The 19,214-nt window shown below is 40.1% G+C and overlaps 1 protein-coding gene across 6 annotated transcripts in view; it reads right to left on the bottom strand.

Annotated features, from left to right (window-relative positions):
* Positions 1-4,606: 4,606 nt before the first annotated feature.
* Positions 4,607-19,214, bottom strand: part of TMPRSS7 (transmembrane serine protease 7) — a 40,489-nt gene continuing 25,881 nt past the window's right edge. For 3 of the 6 annotated variants that reach the window (XM_030939272.1, XM_010361057.1, XM_030939269.1), the window contains 6 exons: positions 19,049-19,159; positions 11,549-11,665; positions 10,463-10,634; positions 8,714-8,982; positions 6,978-7,114; positions 4,607-4,958 (listed from right to left, as the gene is read on the bottom strand). In XM_030939272.1, coding sequence (XP_030795132.1) covers positions 4,788-4,958; positions 6,978-7,114; positions 8,714-8,982; positions 10,463-10,634; positions 11,549-11,665; positions 19,049-19,159 — 977 coding nt within the window. In that variant the 3' untranslated portion in view covers positions 4,607-4,787. The remainder of the gene's footprint in view (positions 4,959-6,977; positions 7,115-8,713; positions 8,983-10,462; positions 10,635-11,548; positions 11,666-19,048; positions 19,160-19,214) is intronic. The other 3 variants (XM_010361058.2, XM_030939255.1, XM_010361059.2) reach the window with 1 other exon arrangement.

The following is a 19,214-nucleotide window of genomic DNA, read 5'->3' as shown; positions in this document are numbered from 1 at the left end:
AAAGGATGGGCCCGGCAGCACCGTCCAACGGAGGAAAGTTTGCAATCTAAGCCCACAAACTGTTGGTTGTTGGGGTTTGCCACAGTCGTCGCGGTCTAGCAAAAGTGCATTCATTCAATCAAGAAATAACCATGCCTCGTGCCAGCATGGTGCTAGGTTCTGAGTATATGAAGGTGAATAATATACACCAACACACTTCCTCGTCAAGTCCAGAGTCAGGCACAGAGACAGTATTGTGTGGTGCTGGGGACGGTGGACTCTAAAACCAGTGTACCTGGGTTATTCTCCACCCAGAGGGTTCCTCACTGTGAGACCTCGGGCTTCATCTCTCTGTGCCAACGTCCTCGCCTGGAAAGGTGGTGTAATATTTGTACCCTCCTAATATAGTTTTTACCAGGATTACAAGGGTTGCTGTAAGCAAGGCACTCAGAACAGTGATTGACACAGCAAGCACTCATAAATATTGACCATTATTATTTATCTTTGAGGGGAGGGGCCTTACACACACACACACACACATTAAGACCAGATCATTAACAAGAAGCATATAAATCAGCTCCACTCCAAATATGTTGACTTGAGTCCAAAAGTCTGGCATATTCAGTGCCTGATGTTGAGACACAGCCTAGATATCCTGTCTCCAGTTGTCTGGTGCCTGCTACCAGATCCCCTGAACTTTGGATCCATCCGCCTGCTAAGGGGAGTCTGCAGTGACTCATCTGCTGACCTGCACTGACTTCTGCTCCAACAGGCAGATCCTGCAAGAATCAGGCTGCATTCTCAGCTGGGATTTTTGAACAGGCTTTTTAACTAAGGAGCAAGGGTTAAGGGAATCAACAAGGAATGGTGAGGTACCCAGGGACTAGCAATAGTGCGAAGCTGTTAACACTGTTAACACCCCTAGGCCTAAAAGGGACTGGAGACTGATTAAGAACTAGAGCCATTGAAGGGTGTGGGAATTTGCAGGGAGGTCTTGATAGGATCTGTAGTCACAAAAACATGCAGACCTGACTGGAAGCACTGAGACCTCTCAAACTTCTGATTCTCCCCACCCCCATCCTTACCCAGGGTCCAGAAAACTTTTCTCATAGTTCCCTCATTTGATTGCAGGAGTTCAGCCTAAATATGAGATTTTTTTCTCACATCAGATGGATAGTAGATATCTCCAAGCCTGGTTTCTCCAGGCATAGATACCTAAAGCCTCCTTCACTCCCCTAGAGAATCAAAAAGCAACTGTTCCTGTCTCATGCACACCCTAAACCACATCTTCTAATGCATTTTGAGTACTGTTAAGCAAGGTTTATGTATTCTGCAATTAGATTTGAATGCATTTCTGTAATTCCATATGCCTAACCCTTGTCCTTATGTTACAGTGGAAGGAATATAAGTTCTGAAGGCAGACAGAAGTAGGATCAATTTTAGACTCTCACTATCTGTGTGTTCTTGGGCAAGTTGTTTAATGTCTGTTTGTTTTCTTATAAAATAATTCCTACCTAGCAGAGGCAGGAAGATTAAGGTAAAGCATTTATTCCTGTGCCTGAAAAATGAGAGGATCTCAGTAAATGCTCCATTACATTACCTGTGTCTTTGTAGCTAATACCCACCCTCCCCCGACCCTTAGCACCTAGCACTAACCCTTGATTCAAAGTTTTCTTTTGATATTGATTTTTCTTCCTGTCCTGTCCTGTATTCCTGATCACTCACACTTGCTGACACCTCCCATATTACCTGAACTACTTAAATTCTTATTTGCAACCTGTTCCTGTTCTGGTTAACTGCAAATTTCTTAATCTCCAGACAGCTGACCTAGAATGCAGATGAGAGTCCCAACTGTACCTGAAGACTTTCTTCATCCTGCCAGTTTCACTCCACACTAAGGATTCAGAATAAGTTAGGAAGAGGTGTTTCTCCCTAGAGGTACAACCAAGTTTAGATTAAATGATTCTGATGAAAGTCAAGCATTTGTGAATGAGGAACCAAACTCTACCTAGATTTGTTTTTGTAATTCCTTCAGAATTTATTTACATAAGGGTAGCTTTTTAAATGCACTATTATTTCAAAAATAGATTTCTTCAATATAATTTAAAATTATTATTGACTCAATTGCTTTAGGCTGTTTGAAGAGTCCAATTTAAATAACATTAAAAAATTAAAACATATTTGCTGACCAATATAAGATTTTTGATGTTGCTTTTTTGTAATAGTACTTGCTCTTCTTTTTAAATCCTTTTTAGAAGCAAATAATTTCCTAAATGGTTATCATATAAACCAAAAAAACAAAGTGACATCATCAGAGTGATATCACCAACACACCAAAGCATCTCATTCCCTTCAAATAGGTCAGTGACTCTGGAATACGCAACAGTTTGTTCCTGTGTGTTGTCAGATGGCAAGTAGTACTACTCCAAACATCAGCAACCGGGTCAGTCACTCAAGCTAATCAAGTAGAAAACAATTGAGAAATGGCTGCTTGTGGTGCTTCACTGTGCTATTTTCAAGGCACTGTGAAAGAGGGCATGAGTCCCTACAAATTCTCCCCAATAACATAGCATGTGAAATGCTGCTGTCTTGGTTTATGAAGGCCATTTTGCTCTGCTAACAAAACCATTCTTGGGGCTTGCCTTACTTCACACCTTTGCAAGATTGAAGTAGATATTCACACTTCATTCAGGTTCTAAATGCATCTTAACATGCAATATCCAAGTAAGTTAGGTTTGATTTTCAACCTTTTCCCTGCCCCAGCACTGCTAAGGAACATAGTGTACTCACTTTCATACCAGTGAGGGCCTATAGTGGTAGTGCATACATGTGCTTTCAAAAACTCCCTCTAATCGATTTCATAGATCATGCCAGCCCTCCTCCATCCCATAACTGAGATCACAGACTTAGGCAAAGGTTTTCATGTATTTTGTGAAGAACAATTCTATGCCCTAGAAATGACCATAAAGTAAAAAGTACAATTCACCTTGTATATAGGTCACAGCCATCCAGACAAAATAAATGTAGATTATAAGAACTATCAGCCTAATTTGCTCTTCTGTCCAGTAGATTCAGTAGCCAAGTCCTCCCTTTTGAATTAGTGGTAGACTTGGCCCTCTGAATTGCACTATCGTATAACCAGTTTACTGAAACCTTTGAGGCCCATTCATAGAGGTATTATTAAGATGTTTTATCCTTAATCTGAGGGAACAGTCTTTTAACAAATAGAAGTATGTTCTGTGAACTGAAAAAGTTATCTGGCCTGGGGGATGACAACTTTTGCTCTCTCTCCTTTTGCTGTTACATTAAGATTTCCTAAGGTTCTGTGCATTATTCTATTAATAGACCCTACCTGATAATAGTATTGTTATTACTGCTTTGACTTTATAACAGGAAAACAAATAATATCACTCTTTTTTCTGTTGTTTTCACTCATTTGGTGGTACATCAATTCTGGCTTCTGTTGATGAAAAGAATATTCAGAGATCAAGTATGAAACCCTCTAAATCAAGATAAAATAAATCAAGAACTAAGATACATTGAGAGTGTGCTATAGATTTACAACTATGTAAGGTATTATAAGAGTCTGAAAGTAAAAGAAAGTCTCATCCATGGGGTTTTAGGAAATAACCAAAAGTCAGATGATAATTTTTCTGAAAAATTCCACTTTCACAACAATCATTCAAAAATTTCTTTGCCTTTTTTTTGCTGACCAGCATTACAACAATTTCTTTGAATCTCATATACATGCTTTCAATTCAATTACCATGATGCTTTATTCTGCCATTTAGTAATGGTTGCTGTCAGTTTTGTTGGTTGGTTGGTTGGTTTCTCTGTACACAACATTACCATGTGCCATGGCGAAGATGGTCCACTATGATATGGTTAGATAAAATTGGTTTATAAAGCAACAATATTGGTACTTATTCTGTCAATAACCGAGTTTTGCTTTATTTGCATTTGCAAAGAAGATATTTTGTACATTTAGTTTCTTGAAAATGCTGATGGTCAGGTATGGTTTTTACTGGAATTTCTTATTTTAATAAGTCAAATTTGCTCTAATTTTTATAAATATCTGAACATGAATAGGGACATAAAATAAGGATCCCTGAACAGCTCCCTTATTTTTTTATTTTATTTTAAAGGCTTGATTCATAACATTACTTTAGGTTTCTTCCATCTCTGAATCAATTACCTTTTGTACTTAAGAATGAATTTAGTTATTCCCTTCGGAAAACTTTTTATGGAACACGTATTAATCTGTCTTTCAATCAGTATTAAATGTATGCAATTTGACATTTTCAGTTGAAAAAAAGTAAGGGACTAATTTTATTATTAAATGTATGCAATCTGACATTTCCAGTTTAAAGAAAATGTAAGGGACTGATTTTATTAATAATTATTGCATCATTTTATTTATTTATTTATTTATTTATTTATTTATTTATTTACTGAGATGGAGTCTCACTCTGTCAACCAGGCTGGAGTGCAGTGGCCAATCTCGGCTCACTGCAAGCTCCACCTCCTGGGCTCACGCCATTCTCCTGCCTCAGCCTCCTGAGTAGCTGGGACTACAGGCACCTGCCACCATGCCCGGCTAATTTTTTTTTTTTTTTTTTTTTTTTTTAGTAGTGACAGGGTTTCACCATGTTAGCCAGGATGGTCTCAATCTCCTGACATCGTGATCTGCCCGCCTTGGTCTCCCAAAGTGCTGGGATTACAGGTGTGAGCCACCACACCCAGGCAATTATTGCATCATTTTAAACTATTTTTTAACATAAATCACAGTAAAAATACAACTGGTACAATTACAAAAGAGAAGGGACATATTTATGAATCCAGGGAACAAAGTTTGACACTCTTGTGTAAACACCAGGAAAGTTTGGTCGTCCACAGCCGTGTCCCCAGCTAACAATGCCAGTCAAAATCCATTTTCCATCACTTTTTCTTCGACAAGATAAAGGTCCACCCGAATCTCCCTACACAAAAAAACAATAAGTATAAAGTAAATTGGTCCCCTGATCATCGGTTTCATCTTTATTGTATCTAATGAACTGTGTTCAAGAGTCCTCTTATGACATGTTTTTGCTTGGCTAATCACTGTGTAATTTGGGAAGTGTCAAAAAGTAATGTGAAACTTCTATCATTTTATAATTGTTCTTCCAATAATCAAACAGCTGCATTCATTAGACAAAACATGATTCTTTAGGCTAAGAATAACATTAGAAGATTCTTACTGGAGAAAACAACTCTCACATAGCCCTAAACAAATAATAAATCTCAATAATACTAGTGGTGATCGTGGTGGTGGTGGTGTTGGTAATAGTAGTAGTAGTAGTTGTAGTAGTAGTAGTAGTAAGGGCTAACATTTATTTAGTGCTAGCCATGTGATAAGAATTGTTTAAAGACATTTAATCCTCACAACAACCTTATGAGGCATGGTTATCTTGGAAGGTTGACTTCTATCTCTGGGCCATGCAACTTCAGTGATTAGCTCATAGCCCCATGGAGAAGAAGAGACCCTGTTTAGTTAGCCAGGTCCAGTGAAAAAACCCTAACAACTACTGGTCCACAATTATCAAAAACAAATCACTCTCACTTGAGAGTCCTTTCTGATATCTCAATTCCTCTAAGCAAAGGCTTAAACAATTCAAAGTATAAACATCATTTCCACAGTATTAATCCTTTAAATTATAATATCTAGGTTTTATTTTCCTATTTTAGAGGGTAGATAATCTTGCAGCTTACTCAGAGGCAACAAATTTGCCCATGTATCCAAATCATGATCTTATATCTGATTAGCAAAATTCCAACTAGTAGGGAAACTGGGGTCGTCATTTTAATTGTCACCACATCAACTCTACTAAGTTTAAGTAAACACTCGTGGCTATGTGGAACAGGGCTGAGTAACTGACTAGCTATGGGAAGCACCCAAAATAGAGTACCCTTAGCATTAGAGAGGCAAGGGTTCAAATCCCAGCTCAGACATTTACACTTACTAGCTGTATGACCTTGGGCAATTTACTTGCCCTCTCTGTGCCCAGTTTCCTCTTCTATAAAATGAGGAAAAAGAATGATTAGAATAAATTTATGTAAAGAACCTAGCATGGTGCTTGCCACAAAATAGGAGCTCAGAAGATAGAAGTCATTATTATAGGATGAGTTTTGTGGCATCATCGCTAAGATTGTGGAAAGATGAAAGAACAGCTCCCACTGTCCTACTCACCCTCTAAATCAGGAGTGGCCAGTCTTTTGGTTTCCCTGAGCCACATTGGAAGAAGAAGAATTGTCTTGGGCCACACATAAAATATACGAACACTAATGCTAACTAATAAGCTAAAAAAAATTGCAAAAAAAAATCTTATTATGTTTTCAGAAAATTTATGAATTTGTGTTGGGCTGCATTCAAAGCTGTCCTGGGCTGCATATGGCCTGTGGGCCATGGGTTGGACAAGCTTGCCCTAAATCATCTGTTTACTCTTTGGTGATCATGTAGGTAACTGCATAGATTGGAATCTCAGGCTCCAAGAAATGTCACCCCAACGGTGACCTCCAACTTTACCACTGCCAGGGCAGCGAACTACAAATGAGTACTCTTTGTCACCTCTCCATTCCTCTCCTTTTTCTCCCAGTATATGCTTCAAAGGAATGAGTACATAAAATCCTGCAAATTTTAGAAATTAAATGACAGCTGCTAAGGAAATAGGAAATAAATTGGTTATAAGAAAATTATGGCAGATTGATGAATGCTGACCTCATCCTCTAAATATTGAAGGAAAATACATGGAGCACATTATAGAAAACTGAGTTCTATAGAATCAATTATTTCAATATATCTCCATGATCTTAGGCAACTGGATGATAAATAATATCTGGGCAGCTCAGGTGAATTAAGGGAAATACCTGCCCTGGTTATTTCCCAGTGTTATGTAGATTAAGTGAGAAAGCATTTATGGAAAGCACAACATGTTAGGCAAGGGAAAGGGTCAGTGACTTACTTTGCAGGCATCTCTCTTGCCTGACATTACACCTGCACAGAGCATCCGAGAAGTGATGATCCCATAGGTGGAAACACACAGGGTTTGATCAATGAGCTCTACCTCTGCTTGCTGCAGAACAAGGGAGCCTTTATTATCTGCAAAACACATTGGAAGTACAAATGGTGTTAGTGGTAATGGCTACATGTATTCAGGGCTTCATTTGAAAAGTTAACACACATTATCTCCTTTTACCCTCATAGCAGCAATTCTTTAAGGTAGATTCTACTATTATCCTCATTTTGCTGATGAAGAAATGGAGGGTTAGGAGATTAAAGGGCTTGCCCAGTGACACACAGCTAGCAAGTAACACAAGATTCAGACCCAAGGTCTGACTCAATTACTTGAACAACTGTGTCATATTCCTCACCATTTCCCTCCTGTTTTCAGTAGAATGATGAGTCAGCAACAGTTGTTACTAATATCTACTATTCAAGAGAGCTCTTTAAATGGAGCAGCATAACTGATATGTGGGAGTCTCTGACGAACCATAAAAACCTAATAGTTTGCATATAGCCCTTTCACTTCCTTTTGAACCTACCTGGCTAAGATGATTCAGAAAAATAAGCACGCACACACATACTCAGGCTTATAAAGAAAACATCTCATGATAAGTTGGTTGGGCAGATGCTTTCCTCCTGTGATATATGATAATGTAATCAAAGCACTGAGCACAGTAACCTATCAAAGTTACAAGTGTTCACACAGTCAGCTGCCTTCCCTCCTTGGGACCCTGAGACTTGGTGGGCCCAAGCTGGTGGTATTACTCCTTCAATAACTAAATGAAAGCAGTGAGAAGCTGCCTTTGAGAAACAGCCCACACTTTAGAGTGTCAGAATGAGGCTGCAGGGTAAGGTTCAGGAATTACAGATGCTGTATGTGTCCTAAACCCTTGAAAAGGACGACAGAAGAATGTGAGGTGAATGAAAGACCAAGGGAAAATATTAGCACTAGGGTTTGGGGATACATTCACAAAGCATTGGATTCTTCCCCTCACTACATCTTCGAAGTCCCACCTTGAATCCTGGACCATGAAAAACCTTGGCAGGGTAGCCGTAGGGACTTCCCTACTATACAGCTTGATCTTTACGCATATTGAAAAGATGTCCTCTCCTGTCAGAGGAATTGCAAAAAGGTATCTCCTCTGGGTGGACCGAATCCAGGCTGGTATAACCTCCAGGGCTGAATTTTTGGTCTGAAAACTAAGGACAGTCTGAAGTTCAGCCCTCACTCTCTTCCCTTAGCCAATTACACAGGCACAGGACATACCACATAGTCTTCCAGACTGTTGCCTATGAGTTGACATAGTGGGATGTGCATGTGTGTCCTTCTCTCCTTTATAAATGAATCATTTCTTTGCATGAAAAGGGAGGAATTGCTCCTTCTCTAGTGAATAACATAACATACCCTTCAAAGTTTGAAAAGGGCCCATGACTATCTAGTTAAAAAATCCTGCCTTGCTCATACACAGTCCTCTCCCTCTTTATGAGGTGAGCCCTGCTTCTTTTAAAGCAGGTGGATAGCATCATTAAAAAGGAATAACAATACCCTTCTCCAATCCAACCTTCCAAAGTTGTCAGGAGGTTCAAAGGAGATGATATACACAAACCCTTTCTATGAACCCTAAAGCACTACATAGACACCTTATCATCCTTTGCAGTGGAAGGGCATGACCATTCATTCATACACATTCATACCTGCTTCGTGTCTTCGCCCCCAGCCAGTTACCCAGCACTTCTCTCCACTGCGAACTCTCTGGCCAGCGGGAGGAATGCATATTGGCTGAATGAGCTGTTTCAGGGTCTCAGGCCAAGCAATACTGAGCTGTAGCAAAGCAATATCATAATCGAAAGTCTGACTGTTATAGTACTCGTGGACCACAATTCTTCTCACCGGGGAGACAAACTTGGCATTCCCCTGAACATACATCCCAAGGTGTGCGGTCCATGGTGTGGGATCTGACAGCCTGATAGAAGAGCAATGAAACATAAAATTAGCAGCTTAGAGAACCACATATAGTTTGCAAACAAGCACTCCAAAGGGTTGAGGGCTGAAAAAGAAGGGTCTGACTTCCAGGGCCTTATTATAGCCACTGGCTCTGTCCAGGGACTATGGCAGAAAGCATAACTGTGAGCCTCCTTTGTCTCCCTCATAAAGTCAGAAATGAAGTAAGCTGTATTCGGAGTGGCGAGTTATAGAAAATTCACTCAACAATATCCTAAGAAAATGCTTGGACATTTTCTTGCCACTGGTATTTCATGAACCACACACAGGTCAAGAATGTTGGTAACTAGAATTAATTTGTCACATTCTTCCTATTTATGCTGACAATGGCATTTGATGGAGAACCCTACTACCAAATTCAAATGATGTGAATACCAAGATAGATTAGAAATCAAAGTGTTATAAGCAGGAATTTAGTGAAATTCCTTCTGGCAAACTACCGGAAGTCTTAATGATCACCACTGTTACTGTTCAACAATGCCCATTCATAGGGTCACCAACTGCCATTCCCATCAGTCCTTCAAGAATCCCAATCTTGACCTCTGTGACCTTGCACGAGTCACAGAAGGACTTGTAATCTCCATGTGAAGCTTCCATCTCCATCAGCATAACAGTGGGGTAAAAGGTGGGAGTGAAAAAAGTAAGGAAGCCCCAAAATTTTGGTCACAATCTGCTTCGCTGATGTCTCATGAGTGGCAATGGACACCTAAAGAAATATTAGGGTTAGCACATTATTTGGAGCAGTTTCACAGCATTGAGACTAATAATCAAACAGTTGTGAAGCTATCTTAATAATTAATACAAATCCTATAATTTCCAGGAGAAACAAATATCCAAACTGTATAATTTCATTGAAATACTAAAAAAAAAAAAAAAAAAAAAAAAAAAAAAAAAAAAAAAATACAGAATGAGAAGTGAATGATTTTTTTAACCTAAGATTTAGTAGATTCTAATAGTAAGTTTAAATTTTAAGTGAGGTTATTTTCTAAGATGTCCTCTTACCCTTAGCTGGAAGAGCATCTATCCCATAATAATCCCATTGGTAAAGACAGAGCCCTTCCAAAGCCAATCCTAATGGGCCTCTCCAGGATCCCCCTCCTATATTAAATGGGGATCTCCATTCTCCAGTCACTCTCCAGTGCCCATTTTTCTCCACATTCTCCACACATTCTCTTAAGTTTGCTCCCTCTGAATTAAAAGCCCTATCTTATTTTCTCAACCTTAGTAAAAGCCTATACGTTCTTGATGTTTTCTTTGTGTTCTTTTTTTATACCAATAATACCTTTAAAAAATGTTTGTCACACAAGTGGGATCCAAAAAATGAAAGCTCAATTGAATTGATTGAATGTCCCCAACGGGGATCTGCTTCCCACCATTTGAGGGCAGATATGTTGTCTGTGGCCACAGAGTGCCACTTGAGAGTAAAGACGGTGATATCCTACCTGTTTCCATGAAAACAGTGGGCTGCAGAAAGAAGCCACTCCCTGGAGATGACCGAGGCACCACAGTAGGCAGATCCAACAAAGTGAAGGCTGACCTGCCACGGCCAACCTCCCTCTAGGGTGTCTGTGCCTCCGATGATGCGGTGAAGGGTGGAGGAACTCCTGCTGCAGGCTTTAGTAGAGAAAGGGCATGTGATTTAAAGGTAAACTTGGAAGAAAAACTAGAAATTAAGCCAGTTTTAGTGCTGTCTGGGAACTGACTCACTAGGTAGCAATTTGAAATCTCCTTATCTAGAGGACAGAGAACATGTGAGTCTGTCCAAAACCAGTACGAACAAACCACCCCCTCCTTCCTGAAGCATGCCCTGACACAGTCTCTATACCACAATGCATGAGGGGAGGAGGGGGACCTGTTGTAACAGCTGAACTGACATAAACAGCTGCCTATGGACTTAGATTGTCAGGTAAAGAGGAATGTAAATGAATTGAGAATTTCCTTGAAGTTGTGCTGATGTGACAGAAAGTATTTGGGAAAAGATTTATAAGACCTGAACAAATGGAAACCTACTGGGAAAACTAGTTATCAGAGCAATTGTTTGCCAGTGTAACTAGTATTGGTAAAGATGTATAATTTACATGTTGCCACATGGCCAATTAGTGGCCACATGACTAATAGGAGCATGTGGGAGATTAGTTATTGGGTCAAACCTAAAGAAAGAAACAACACTTGATATTGTTCATAACATAAGGCATTATTAACAAGTCATCCACTGCGTTCCAGTTTCTATTTATTTTCTCACAGGGTTTTTTATTTAAGATCTTCCCCTTTGATTAAAGTTATTAGAAAGTGAAAGTTCTCATTATAAAAATTTAATTCATTAATGCTGTTATCAAGACGACAGAATCCATTCCAGAGTTTTTATTTCTGAGAAACAATTTCAGACTCAGTTTGCCAATAGTTACTATTCTTATTTTGGCTATGGCAACCTCGATCAAGTGAAATACACCAAGAAGGGAATGAAAATATAAAAAACAGGTAAACTGAAGATGGAATACAGGAATCCAAAGGAATGAATTTCTACTCACTGCAGCCTTCTTCATCACTTCCATCTGGACAATCCACTGTTCCATCACATTTTGCATTTTGTTTCCTAAAGCAAGTATCATTGCCACACTTAAAAGTTCTGTTGTTGCATGGAATACCTAAAAATGGACAAAAGAAGAAACAGCTTTCCTTAGCCAGAAACAAATTTGAGTGAATGAGATTTGAATGAAAAACTCCAAACCCCATAAAAAATGATTTAATCACAGGATTGGTGTTTACTGCTCTGGGATAAATGGCAAAAAGAAGTGAAGCAACCTCAGAGTGATGTGTGTCTTCACTTAAGAAAAGCCATTTGAAGGCTGGCAGGCTTTGTTGAGAATCAATCAAACCACCTCTTCTTTCTCCTACAGCAGGTGAGATGTGAAGAAGTGTGACATATCAGTGGCTTCAGGCTGTAGCCTCTTTGCTATTACCTTCTCTTATTCTCCAAGAAAACTTTTGAGCAAAAATCACAGCCATTCTCAGTTATTTTATATCAGTAGGAGGCAAAATGGACAGACTTGTGAATTACAACACATTTGTTCACAACCCTGGAGGTTTGTTTCTGCAAGGGTGAGAGTGGAAAGTGTTCCATTCCAGTATTTGGCAAGTTCCCCTACATCAGGTCCTCTGTATCCTACAATCCTGAGTATCATTAAAAGCAAGTAAGCAATAAGAATCTGCCAGTATTACAAAAGAAACTGTCATCAGAGTGAACAGGTAACCTACGGAATGGGAGAAAATGTTTGAAATCTACCCATCTGACAGAGGGCTAATCTCCAGAATCTACAAATAACTCAAACAAATTTACAAGAAAAAAACTACTCCATCAAAAAGTGGGCAAAAGATATGAACAGACACTTCTCAAAAGAAGACATTTATGCAGCCAACAGACACATGAAAAAATGCTCATCATCACTGGTCATCAGAAAAATGCAAATCAAAACCACAATGAGATACCATCTCACACCAGTTAGAATGGCGATCATTAAAAAGTCAGGAAAAGGCTGAGGGCGGTGGCTTATGCCTGTAATCCCAGCACTTTGGGAGGCCGAGGGGGTAGATTTCCTGAGGTCAGGAATTCGAGACCAATGTGGTCAACATGGTGAAACCCCATCTCTACCAAAATTATTAAAAAATTAGCTGGGTGTGGTGGTGTGCACCTGTAATCCCAGCTACTCAGGAGGCTGAGGCAGGGGAATTGCTTGAACCCAGAGCGGGTGGTTGCAGTGAGCTGAGACCGCACCACTGCACTCCAGCCTGGGCAACAGAGCAAGACTCTCTCTCAAAAAAAGAGAAAAAGTCAGGAAACAACAGATGTTGGAGAGGATGTGGAGAAATAGGAATGCGTTTACACTGTTGGTGGGAGTGTAAATCAGTTCAACCATTGTGGAAGATGGTATGGCTATTCCTCAGGGATCTAGAACTAGAAATACCATTTGACCCAGCAATCCCATTACTGGATATATACCCAAAGGATTATAAATCATGCTACTATAAAGACACATGCACATGTATGTTTATTGCGGCACTATTCACAATAGCAAAGACTTGGAACCAACCCCAATGTCCATGAATGATAGATGGGATTAAGAAAATATGGCACATATGCCTGGCTTGGCGGGTCCCACGCCCGCGGAGCCTTGTTCACTGCTAGGGCAGCAGCCTGAGATCCAACTGAGAGGCAGCAGCCTGGATGGGGGAGGGGCATCCACCATTGCTGAGGCTTGAGTAAGTAAACAAAACATCCTGGGAAGCTCGAATTGGGCGGAGCCCACCACAGCTCAGCAAGGCCTACTGCCCCTATAGACTCCACTTCTGTGGGCAGGGCATAGCTGAACAAAAGGCAGCAGACGCCTTCTGAAGACTTAAACGTTCGTGTCTGACAGCTCTAAAGAGAGCAGTGGTGTTCCCAGCATGACATTTGAGCTCTAAGAATGGACAGACTGCCTCCTCAAGTGGGTCCCTGACCCCTGTGTAGCCTAACTGGGAGACACCTCCCAGTAGGGGCTGACAGACACCTCACATAGGTGGGTGACCCTCTGGGATGAAGCTTCCAGAGGAAGAATCAGGCAGCACTATTTGCTGCTCTGTAATATTTGCTGTTCTGCAGCCTCCGCTGGTGATACCCAGGCAAACAGGGTCTGGAGTGGACCTCCAGCAAACTCCAACAGACCTGCAGCTGAGGGACCTGACTGTTAGAAGGAAAACTAACAAACAGAAAGGAACAGCATCAACATCAACAAAAGGGACATCTACACCAAAACCCCATCTGTAAGTCACCAACATCAAAGACACAAAGTAGATAAAACCACAAAGATGGGGAGAAACCAGAGCCGAAAAGCTGAAAATTCTAAAAACCAGAGTGCCCCTTCTCCTCCAAAGGATCACAGCTCCTCAACAGCAATGGAACAAAGCTGGACAGAGAATTACTTTGACAAGTTGACAAAAGTAGGCTTCAGCAGGTCAGTAATAACAAACTTCACTGAGCTAAAGAAGCATGTTCAAACCCATTGGAAGGAAGCTAAAAACTGTGAAAAAAGATTAGACGAATGACTAATTAGAATAAACAGTGTAGAGAAGACCTTAAATGACCTGATGGAGCTGAAAACCATGGCACGAGAACTACGCAACACATGCACAAGCTTCAGTAGCTGATTCAATCAAGTGGAAGAAAGGGTATTGGTGATTGAAGATCAAATGAATGAAATAAAGTGAGAAAAAAAGTTTAGAGAAAAAAGACACGAACAAAGCCTCCAAGAAATTTGGGACTATGTGAAAAGACCAAATCTACATTTGATTGGTGTACCTGAAAGTGATGGGGAGAATGGAACCAAGTTGGAGAACACTCTTCAGGATATTATCCATGAGAACTTCCCCAACCTAGCAAGGCAGGCCAACATTCAAATTCAGGAAATACACAGAACATCACAAAGATGCTCCTCGAGAAAAGCAACCCCAAGACACATAATTGTCAGATTCACCAAGGTTGAAATGAAGGAAAAAATGTTAAGGGCAACCAGAGAGAAAGATCAGGTTACCCACAAAGGGAAGCCCATCACACTAAACCCTACAAGCAGAAACCCTACAAGCCAGAAGAGAGTGGAGGCCAATATTCAACATTCTTAAAGAAAAGAATTTTCAACCCAGAATTTCGTTTCCAGCCAAGCTAAGCTTCATAAGTGAAGGAGAAATAAAATCCTTTACAGACAAGCAAATGCTGAGATATTTTGTCACCACTAGGCTTGCCTTACAAGAGCTCCTGAAGGAAGCAGTAAACATGGGAAGGAACAACTGGTACCAGCCACTGCAAAAATATGCCAAATTGTAAAGACCATGGATGCTATGAAGAAATTGCATCAATTAATGGGCAAAAAAAACCCAGCTAACATCATAATGACAGGATCAAATTCACACATAACAAGATTAACCTTAAATGTAAATGGGCTAAAACCCCAATTAAAAGACAAAGACTGGCAAATTGGATAAAGAATTACGAGTTAACAGGTGCAGCACACCAACATGGCACATGTATACATATGTAACAAACCTGCACGTTGGGCACATGTACCCTAGAACTTAGGGTATAATAATAATAATAAAAAAGAAGAGTCAAGACCATCAGTGTGCTGTATTCAGGAGACCCATCTCATGTGTAGAGACACAAATAGGCTCAAAATAAAAGGTTGGAAGAAGATCTACCAAGCAAATGGAAAGGGAAAAAAAAGCAGGGGTTGCAATCCTAGTCTCTGATAAATCAGATACTAAACCAACAAGATCAAAAGAGACAAAGAAGGCCATTACATAATGGTAAAGGAATCAATTCAACAAGAAGAGCTAACTATCCTAAATATATATATACCCAATACAGGAGCACCCAGATTCTTAAAGCAAGTCTTTAGAGACCTACAAAGAGACTTAGATTCCCACACAATAATAATGGGAGACTTTAACACCCCACTGTCAATATTAGACGGATCAACAAGACAGAAGGTTAACAAGGATATGCAGGACTTGAACTCAGCTCTGCACCAAGCAAACCTCACAGACATCTACGGAACTCTCCACCCCAAATCAACAGAATATACATTCTTATCAGCACCACATCACACTTATTCTAAAATTGACCACATAATTGGAAGTAAAGCACTCCTAAGCAAATGTAAAAGAACATAAACCACAACAAATTGTCTCTCAGACCACAGTGCAATCAAATTAGAACTCAGAATTAAAAAGATACTTCAAAACCACACAACTTCATGGAAACTGAACAACCTGCTCAAGAATGACTACTGGGTAAATAACGAAATGAAGGCAGAAATAAAGATGTTTTTTGAAACCAATGAGAACAAAGACACAACATACCAGAATCTCTGGGACACATTTAAAGCAGTGTGTAGAGGGAAATTTATTGCACTAAATGCCCACAAGAGAAAGCAGGAAAGATCTAAAATTGACACCCTAACATCACAATTAAAAGAACTAGAGAAGCAAGAGCAAACACATTCAAAAGCTAGCAGAAGGCAAGAAATAACTAAGATCAGAGCAGAACTGAAAGAGATAGAGACACAAAAAACCCTTCAAAAAAAATCAGTGAATCTGGGAGCTGGTTTTTTGAAATGATCAACAAAATTGATAGACCGCTAGCAAGACTAATAAAGAAGAAAAGAGAAGAATCAAATAGACTCAATAAAAAATGATAAAGGGGATATCACCACCGATCCCACAGAAATACAAACTACCATCAGACAATACTATAAACACCTCTAAGTAAATAAGCTAGAAAATCTAGAAGAAATGGATAAATTTCTGGACACATACACCCTCCCAAGACTAAACCAAGATAGAAGTTGAATCTCTGAATAGACCAATAACAGGTTCTGAAATTGAGGCAATAATTAATAGCCTACCAATAAAAAAAAATCCAGGACCAGATGGATTCACAGTCAAATTCTACCAGAGGCACAAAGAGGAGCTAGTGCCATTTCTTCTGAAACTATTCCAACCAATAGAAAAAGAGGGAATCCTCCCTAACTCATTTTATGAGGCCAGCATTATCCTGATACCAAAGCCTGGCAGAGACACAACAAAAAGGGGAATTTTAGACCAATATCCCTGATGAACATCGACGTGAAAATCCTCAATAAAATACTGGCAAACCAAATCCAGTAGCACATCAAAAAGCTTATCCACCACGATCAAGTTGGTTTCCTCCTTGGGAAACAAGGCTGGTTCAACATACGCAAATCAATAAACGTAATCCATCATATAAACAGAATCAACAACAAAAACCGCATGTTTATTTCAATAGATGCAGAAAAGGCCTTTGAAAAAATTCAACAGCCCTTCATGCTAAAAACTCTCAATAAACTAGGTATTGATGGAACGTATCTCAAAATAATAAGAGCTATTTATGACAAACCCACAGTCAATATCACACTGAATGGGCAAAAACTGGAAGCATTCCCTTTGAAAACCAGCACAAGACAAGAATGTGCTCTCTCACCACTCCTATCCAAAATAGTGTTGGAAGTTCTGGCCAGGGCAATTAAGCAAGAGAAAGAAATAAAGGGTATTCAATTAGGAAAAGAGGAAGTCAAATTGTCTCTGTCTGCAGATGACATCATTGTATATTTAGAAAACTCCATCATCTCAGCCCAAAATCTCCTTAAGCTGCTAAGCAACTTCAGCAAAGTCTCAGGATACAAAATCAATGTGCAAAAATCACAAGCATTCCTATACACCAAGAACAGACAGAGAGCCAAATCATGGGAGAACTCTCATTCATAATTGCTACAAAGAGAATAAAATACCTAGGAATCCAACTTACAATGGATGTGAAGGACCTCTTCAAGGAGGAATGGAATGCAATTAAACTAAAGGGCTTCAGCATGGCTAAAGAAACTACCATCAGAGTGAATGGGCAACCTTCGGAATGGGAGAAAATGTTTGCAATCTACCCATCTGACAAAGGGCTAATCTCCAGAATCTACAAATAACTCAAACAAATTTACAAGAAAAAAGAAACGATCCCATCAAAAAAGTGGGCAGAGGATATGAACAGACACTTCTCAAAAGAAGACATTTATGCAGCCAACAGACACATGAAAAAATGCTCATCATCACTGGCCATCAGAGAAATGCAAATCAAAACCACAATGAGATACCATCTCACGCCAGTTAGAATGGTGATCATTAAAACGTCAGGAAACAACAGATGCTGGAGAGGATGTGGAGAAATAGGAACGCCTTTTTTTTTTTTTTTTTTTTTTTTTTTTTTTTTTTTTGAGACGGAGTCTCGCTCTGTCGCCGGGGCTGGAGTGCAGTGGCCGCATCTCAGCTCACTGCAAGCTCCGCCTCCCGGGTTTACGCCATTCTCCTGCCTCAGCCTCCCCAGTAGCTGGGACTACAGGCACCAGCCACCTCGCCCGGCTAGCTTTTTGTATTTTTTAGTAGAGACGGGGTTTCACCGTGCTAGCCAGGATGGTCTCGAACTCCTGACCTCGTGATCTGCCCGTCTTGGCTTCCCAAAGTGCTGGGATTACAGGCTTGAGCCACCGCGCCCGGCCTGAAATAGGAAAGCTTTTACGCTGTTGGTGGGAGTGTAAATTAGTTCAACCATTGTGGAAGACGGTGTGGAGATTCCTCCAGGATCTAGAACTAGAAATACCATTTGACCCAGCCATCCCATTACTGGGTATATACCCAAAGGATTATAAATCATGCTACTATAAAGACACATGCACACGTATGTTTATTGTGGCACTATTCACAATAGCAAAGACTTGGAGCCAACCCAAATGTTCATGAATGAGAGACTGGATTAAGAAAATGTGGCACATATACACCATGGAATACTATGCAGCCACAAAAAACGATGAGTTCATGTCCTTTGCAGGGACATGGATGAAACTGGAAACCATCATTCTCAGAAAACTAACACAAGGACAAAAAACCAAACACCTCATGTTCTTACTCATAGGTGGGAACTGAACAATGAGAACACATGGACACAGGGCAGGGAACATCACACACTGGGGCCTGCCTGGGGGAGGGATAGCATTAGGAGAAATACCTAGTGGAAATGATGAGTTGATGGGTACAGCAAACCAATATGGCACATGTATACCTATGTAACAAACCTGCACATTGTGCACATGTACCCTAGAATTAAAGTATAATAATTTTTAAAAAAAGAAAAAAAGTGTTTTTACACTAAAATTTTTTAAAATTGAAAAAAAAAATCTGCCAGTATTCACACATGAACACATACACACATACACACACATTCCACCCCATTTAGAGTGACCAAGTGTCCCTATTTGTCCCCTTGGGACTAAAGGGGTTCCCAACACAAGGGCTTTCAGTGCTAAAACTGGAAAAGTTCCAGAGAAACTGGGACAAGTTGATTGCCCTAACCCCTAACCCCTCAGAGGTATTTTTGTCCTGATTTAGAAGAGTTTCATAGGTGGAACAGCAGGGCACAGAGGACCCTCCCTCACTTTGAGTGCAGTTTTGCTCATCGCGGCCATTCTCACAGTCCCTGAAGCCATCACAGATGAGAGGTCCATGCTGTCTGAAGGAGCTGGTATTGCAGACAGGTTGAGGGCTCCCTAGAATAAAAAATAAAAACAGAAAGTTCATGAGCCTGAGATACCAGCTGAGTTC

The sequence above is a fragment of the Rhinopithecus roxellana genome, chromosome 1, assembly GCF_007565055.1.
Source record: "Rhinopithecus roxellana isolate Shanxi Qingling chromosome 1, ASM756505v1, whole genome shotgun sequence".
Classification (NCBI taxonomy): Eukaryota; Metazoa; Chordata; class Mammalia; order Primates; family Cercopithecidae; genus Rhinopithecus; species Rhinopithecus roxellana.
The sequence above is the reverse complement of the archived record's forward strand: the minus strand, read 5'-3'. Positions and strand labels throughout refer to the sequence as shown.